The sequence below is a fragment of the Nicotiana sylvestris genome, chromosome 6 (assembly GCF_000393655.2).
Source record: "Nicotiana sylvestris chromosome 6, ASM39365v2, whole genome shotgun sequence".
In the NCBI taxonomy this organism is placed as follows: domain Eukaryota; kingdom Viridiplantae; phylum Streptophyta; class Magnoliopsida; order Solanales; family Solanaceae; genus Nicotiana; species Nicotiana sylvestris.
Window position 1 is genome coordinate 118,508,963 of NC_091062.1, and position 7,038 is coordinate 118,516,000.

At 35.0% G+C, this 7,038-nt stretch overlaps 1 protein-coding gene across 1 annotated transcript; it reads left to right on the forward strand.

Annotated features, from left to right (window-relative positions):
• The first annotated feature begins 5,336 nt into the window (after positions 1 to 5,336).
• LOC104229602 (aquaporin TIP1-2) lies at positions 5,337 to 6,558 on the forward strand. The gene is made up of 3 exons (XM_009782262.2): positions 5,337 to 5,522; positions 5,622 to 5,872; positions 5,967 to 6,558. Exons 1-3 carry the CDS (start codon positions 5,390 to 5,392, stop codon positions 6,339 to 6,341), a joined length of 759 nt encoding a protein of 252 aa, XP_009780564.1. The 5' UTR covers positions 5,337 to 5,389; the 3' UTR covers positions 6,342 to 6,558.
• The last annotated feature ends 480 nt before the right edge of the window (positions 6,559 to 7,038 follow it).

Below are 7,038 nucleotides of genomic sequence, written 5' to 3' on the forward strand. Positions count from 1 at the left end.
ACGAACGAAACATATAGATATAGATTGCCATTTCGTGAGGGAAAAGGTGCAACAGGGATTGATACATCCAACATATGTGCCAACGGAAGAACAGGAAGAAGATTTGCTCACAAAAGGACTAGGAACTACTCAACACTATCATTTGATGTCCAAGCTAGGTGTTCTGAACATTTTTACCACACCTAGCTTGAAGGAGGGGGGGGGGGTGTAGAAATTAACACGTAATTAATTCATTTGTACAGCTGTAATAGTTCTTCTTCGATTCTCTCAGTGAGCTTCTTCCACTCAACAATGGTGGATTTCTACAGTAAGAAGGGCTAACCAAGTTAGTGTTATACAAGCGTACGTGTAGGTAGTTATATGCGCTATTACTACCATTACTTTAGATATATATGACTCTTTTCACATGAGATATGTTAGTTTGAGTGTCCATATGAATTACTAAAGAACTTGGTTCTTCACCGTGTTCCTTAAGGGTAAAGCAAACAAGCAATAAAATGAACACAATAATTTTTATATGAAAAATCACCCGACTCAAAAGGTAAAAAAACCACAACCTACCACGTAGGATTTTCAGCTCTAACTCTACTAGAACACTGAGCCAAATGTATCAATTATAAGACTGTAATCAAATACTCTCCAGTACTCCTACTACTCCTATTTGATTCACAAGTTACTCTAACTTGTAAAGCAAAATACTCACACAACTCACTGATTGTTTATGACACTTGATTACAACTCAATTACCTAAAACACATTCACTAGACTGACTCGGGAAGAATACAAGACAAGTACTCAATACAAGTAAACAACTTATGACTCTTTAGTTGATATGTAAAAGGATAGTTAGAAATCCAAAGTCGATCCTATTTAAAACACAACTTGAGATCTTCTAGGAGTCCTATTCATAGCCAGCTTCCTCTTTGATACGACTCCTACTGTTCTAAGGATTCCATATGCTTTTGGACTTTAGTCTGTAACTGAATTATCCATATCTTCTTAAGCAACGACCCTTATTACTTATAGTAGACATCTTCCACCAAACCCGAACCTTGGTAACTTTAAGATAAAGTTAGTGTCTTTTACAGACGTACAAGTATCACTCAGGAGGAGCTGATTCTTTCTCCTAAGGAGCTGGTTCTTCGAAACAGTTAAGCAACTACATTGAGGACTTGGTTCTGTAAACATTTAATCATACTTTTTTAATTATCAATACTCACTAAGGTATTTATCTTAACGCATTGGAGATCGATAATGTAACAAAGAAGATCTTGTAGAGTTATTTTCTTCTATTCAAATCGTAACGGGTTATTTTGTACCATTTCTTTAAGCGCTTGTGGAGCAGCATTGGCTATCTGTCTTTAAGTGGTATTAGTATTCACTCTGGAGGGTCAATTGATTTAGTACTTTCATCTAACTGGTTTTTCATCCCAATAGTATCTAATACCTTCACATATTTTCCCACGAAAATGCTTGCCAATATGATTTTTTTAAAATGAGACTAAAAAGATAAATTAGAAGCCATTCATGTAATCTGAAAAACATATATGGCGAAAGTAACATTACAATTACCTTTTCACAAACGGTTCTTCATTAGTTCTTCTTACCAAAACTGGAAAATTTCATAGATTGTGAAAATGGTTTAATAAAGCTTAAAAAATGCTAATATTCCTTTTAGAATGTCCAACCAAACAAGGACGTCCAGCATTTCTTGAACAAATTCAGCAAAGTTGTTAGCTTAGCCGCCCAAAATAATTTAAATAGTAGAAGATAATTTAGAAAAACGAAAGCAGGAAACTTAATTAATTTCTGTATAGTATTATCAGAAGATATGATAAATTAATGCGTAATTGGTGCTTTTGGTTTGTTAAATCACAAAACTCATTTTTCTTTTATCAAGTGGTAAAGCACCAAGTCCACCATTACGTACCCACTCACTACTATAATTGAACGTAACAGCTCATTGGCCCTCAGTTTTCGATCAATCCATATTGAAAAGCATCTTGGACTGTTCATGTACGAAATTAAAACCATTGATAAAGACAGCATAATAACTTTGTTTATGTTATAATTACAAGCCACCACCCTTCCTCTCCTTTTTAAAGAAACTTATACTTGTGGCTGTCCTTTCTTGATTGAAACTATAGTACTCCCTCCGTTTATTCTACTTGTCAACTATACTAAAAATATATTTTTATTTTTATTTGTCTACTATACTAAATCATGAGAAAGATAATTTTTTTTTTTTTTTACTATTTTACTCTTATTATTAACTTCTTATCCCCCAGATTATTTTCAAGACTTTTGAAAATACTATCATTATCACGGGTAAAATTATAAAATATATATTTTATTTATTTTTTCTTAAAGGGTGTGCAAAATCAAAAGTGAACAACTAAAAATGAACGGAGGGAGTATATTAAAAATCAGTATTTTCTCTTACTTTTATTTTTGATTGTTTTGATGTAGGCTGGATCATCCTTTGGCTTAATCTTCTTTTGCATTTCGAAAAGCTGATCCCCCCCCCCCCCCCCTCAAGATTTTAACAAGAGATTGGAAACTTATAGAAGAAAATGTTGAAATTTCTCCATATTGATGTCACTCAATTGATAACAAGTCATATTTGGTTTAATCATATTGATCTTAAAGACCACCAAAGGATGTGGTGCAGTGAATGAGACTATTTTTTCCTTAATCAGAGGTCTCGAGTTCGAGCCCTTGGTATGGAAAAATCCTTGGTAGGGAGCGCTTCCCACCGAATGGGGCCATACGATGCGCGAATCCAGATATAATCGGGCTCTAATACGGATACCAAACATCGGGTGGAAAACCAAAAAAAAAAAAAAATTGATCTTAGAAACTTATTATCAAGATTCACATATTTATATCTAGCCAAACTTGGAGGGGTAAAAAAACCCATAATAAAAGGATCCTTCATGTATTTAACATAATGTCTTTCACTCTAAAAAATAATCTGTAATTAAGCACAAAAGGATTTTTGATTAACTGATGCAACTAACCATTAAGTCCATAGCTGACCATGGTTGTCGCTATCATAGATTCCACAGTCGGCTATATGGTCGGTTCGAGCAACAATCATTTTGATGGACCCTATTATCATTTTCCTTATTTTTGGTCGGCTGTATATCCTAACCTCATTCCTTTTTTCGATTTTTTCAAGTTTAAATTCTGTGGTGTATAAATTTTTTTCTCTTGTCAGATTAAATTGACCTATCCTCATTTATTTGCACTTAATGGAGGTCTGAATCTTAATTATTGAGATCTCAAACATTAAGTGCGTTCGTTTTTAAAGTCTGAATCTTAATTATTCAGATCTTAATCATTAAGTGTTTTTTTTATTTTACAATCACTTAATGAGTCTGAATAAGTCTCTATGATTAAGATCTATAACAGAAACTTAATTTCATTAAGATGCTATCACATATTCATTATTAACTGCCGTCACCGCCTATCATTATCAACTACCACCATGCCGCCACCACCACCTCTGCCTCCACCACCACCACCACCACACCACCATCATCCTTAATCATAGCCGCCACCATTATCGACCATCACCATCCACTATTCCCACCACTCCGACCACCATCATTCTCCCCTACAATAAACACTCATCCACCTCAACTACCACAACTGACCACCTCATCACCATCAACAACCACAACTGACACTGCCCATCATTATAACCTACCACCACCAACCCACCAACCCACCACCTTCCTCAGTCACAATTACTACCACCACCCGCCATTATTAACTATCATCAATTACCACCACCATCCTCAATCATAATCCACTACAAAAAAAACTGGATTTAGCTACGAACGTCGTTGCTAATCTGTCGCTAAAATGCTCGTTGCTAGAAGAATCTTTTGATAATCCGTCGCTAATCCGTCGCTAAATAAGATTAGCGACGGATTTTTCTGTTTAGCTACAGATTTTGTCCGTCGCTAAACCCTAGTTTTTTTAGTAGTGATCGCCACCACTACCAATCACTACTAGCTACTAGCATGAACCACTATCATCAACCAAAACTACCACCAACCACCGCCTCTAATCAGCATTCACCTGTTAACCATCACCACCAACAAAATCATATTTTAAAAAGCTACATATTTTATTGATAGAATATTAGATTAGTTATTTCATCTGAATTTTAAGTTTATTAATTTTCAAATAAAGATAACTTTTATACATTCAAATGTTAAAAATCAAACAGTCTTAATTATTTCTGTTTAGATCTTAATACACATCTTAATATATTCAGATGTATATTCAGATTCAGATCTCTTAATCTTAATACACATCTTGATATTTAGATGCATATTTAGATTCAGACGTCTCAATCTTAAAAAAATCAAATGAAGCCAAGTTTCAAGCTCGACATCATAACCTAAGGATAAATTGATATAGTTGATTAAACTGTATTAATACTACTATAAAGGAGTTGTAATAATTATACATTGCTTGGTTTACTTTTCTATTCTTGTTAAGTTAATCCTAGTATAAAGTTATACACCAATTTTGGTATAACTTAATACCACTATTAATATGGAATACATAATCCATGTATAATCTCTACATAGATAAAGCATCAAAAGGACAAAATTGTCCTTATTTTTTTTCTAGAAGCCTATGAAAATCAAGCATCCAAGGGTATAATGGTAAACTCATTATTTTTTAGTTTAAAAATTAAAAAAATATTTTAACTAATATCTTGCATATCCAATTTTAGTGCAATGCACCTTAAATAACATCGCACATCAATTCAAGCCTAATGAAAATAATGAACCCCGAACTTCTAAAACTAATGCCAAACCATACCAAATCGACTCCGAATGAACTCAAATTTTGCACATTAGTCCCAAATGACACAACAGACATATTCCAACTCCCAGAGCTACAATCCAAACCTGATATCAACAAAGTCAACTCTCGATCAAACCTCTCAACTTTCCAACTTCCGTCAATTCAAGCCAAAATGATCTACGGACCTCCAAATCAATATTAAGACATACGTCTTAAGTCCAAAATCACATACGAAGCGTGAACAAAACACTCAACAAGAAATAATATTTGTATTACTAATTCATAAAATATAATCCATGTATAACTTAGTTTTTGACCAAACGACCCCTAAAAGTTCAAATCCTTATATCAACCAATTCCAACAAAAGGGATTCCATGATATGCCACGTGTCAGCATCCAAACAAATTGGAGGCGCGCCTAAGGGACAATGACAGGTGGTTTCCAGCCCAATGGTTTCCTCTTATTTAGTCCACTATATATATTGAAGTGCCATATAGCTGCTAGGAAATAAACAGAGTCACAATCAATGAAAACATAAAATTTTAAGAAGAAAAGATAATGCCGATTTCAAAAATTACCCTCGGAAATTTAGCAGAGGCTAGCCAGCCTGATGCTCTCAAGGCTGCACTAGCTGAGTTCATTTCAATGCTCATCTTTGTTTTTGCCGGTGAAGGCTCTGGCATGGCCTTCGGTTAGTCCATGACTTAACTTACATAAACTGACTTATAATTTTTGTTTATACTATTACTAAATTTTAACCTGTAATAATAAATATTGGTACTCTTCACAGGTAAGCTAACAAATGGAGGAGCAGCCACGCCTGCTGGATTGATTTCGGCGGCTATAGCCCATGCCTTTGCCCTTTTTGTGGCAGTTTCAGTAGGAGCAAACATTTCTGGAGGTCATGTAAATCCTGCGGTCACATTTGGTGCTTTCGTGGGAGGTCACATTACCCTTTTCAGGAGTGTTTTGTATTGGATTGCCCAATTGCTTGGATCTGTCGTCGCTTGCGTGCTCCTCAAGTTTGCCACTGGTGGATTGGTAATTAATAAAGAAAATTACTCTCATTTATGTGTTTGTACTGATCAGTTTATTCCTAAAGTTTTACTGATGAAATTACTTAAAAATGATGCAGGAAACATCGGCATTCGCACTCTCAACAGGAGTTACCCCATGGAACGCAGTTGTTTTTGAGATAGTGATGACCTTTGGCCTTGTTTACACCGTCTACGCAACTGCAGTTGATCCTAAGAGGGGCAATTTGGGAATTATTGCCCCAATTGCAATTGGTTTCATTGTGGGTGCCAATATCTTGGCCGGTGGAGCCTTTGATGGTGCATCAATGAACCCTGCTGTGTCTTTTGGTCCAGCAGTGGTTAGCTGGACATGGAACAGCCACTGGGTCTACTGGCTCGGACCATTTGTTGGTGCTGCCACTGCTGCTTTGGTTTATGAAATTATCTTCATTGGTGACAACACTCACGAGCAGCTCCCCACCGCTGATTACTAAAGAACAATTTCCTCCTTTCTTTCTCTAAAACCATGCATATGTTGGATATAATTAATTTAAGCTAAGGTTTCAAGGTTGTGGTTTGTTTAGCTGTTCGCTCTTTGTTTTTCTTTTCAGTACATCGTAAAAGTTTTGGGTTTTTTTTTAATTGTAAAATTGTGAAAAATCAAGCGATGCAAGTGTCATGTTTAATGTACTGGAGTTGACTTCTCTTTGACATGCTTACTTGGATTAGCTATATTTATTTGTTGCAGACAAACTAACATTAACAACTTGCTGCTCCCCCTAAAAAAAATGGATAATAATTCCTTTTCATTAGGAGTAGGCACACCAAATAAAGTATAAGAAGTTAGAATGTTGCATAAGACAAAAAACATTGTATATCTCCAGGGATTTTTTTTTTCTTTTGATGGGATTAACTCTAGTAAATATTTTATAGTGACAAGGAAGTTACTATTAAGTTCCATTTTCTGCTATTAGAACATACTCATCGTTCATTAAGTTGGCATCGATTCTTAAGTAATCAAACAAAAGACAAAAATCTAATAGGCTCTGTGCTCATACTTTGTTGGTTAACTTCAAAATTATCTTAGAAATCAATAGAAAAAAACAGAGTCCGGTCTGGTTTGTTAGAATATATTACACCATACCCTTGATAGATCAAGAGAGGAAAAGGTTCTTCAGAAAAACCAGAGCA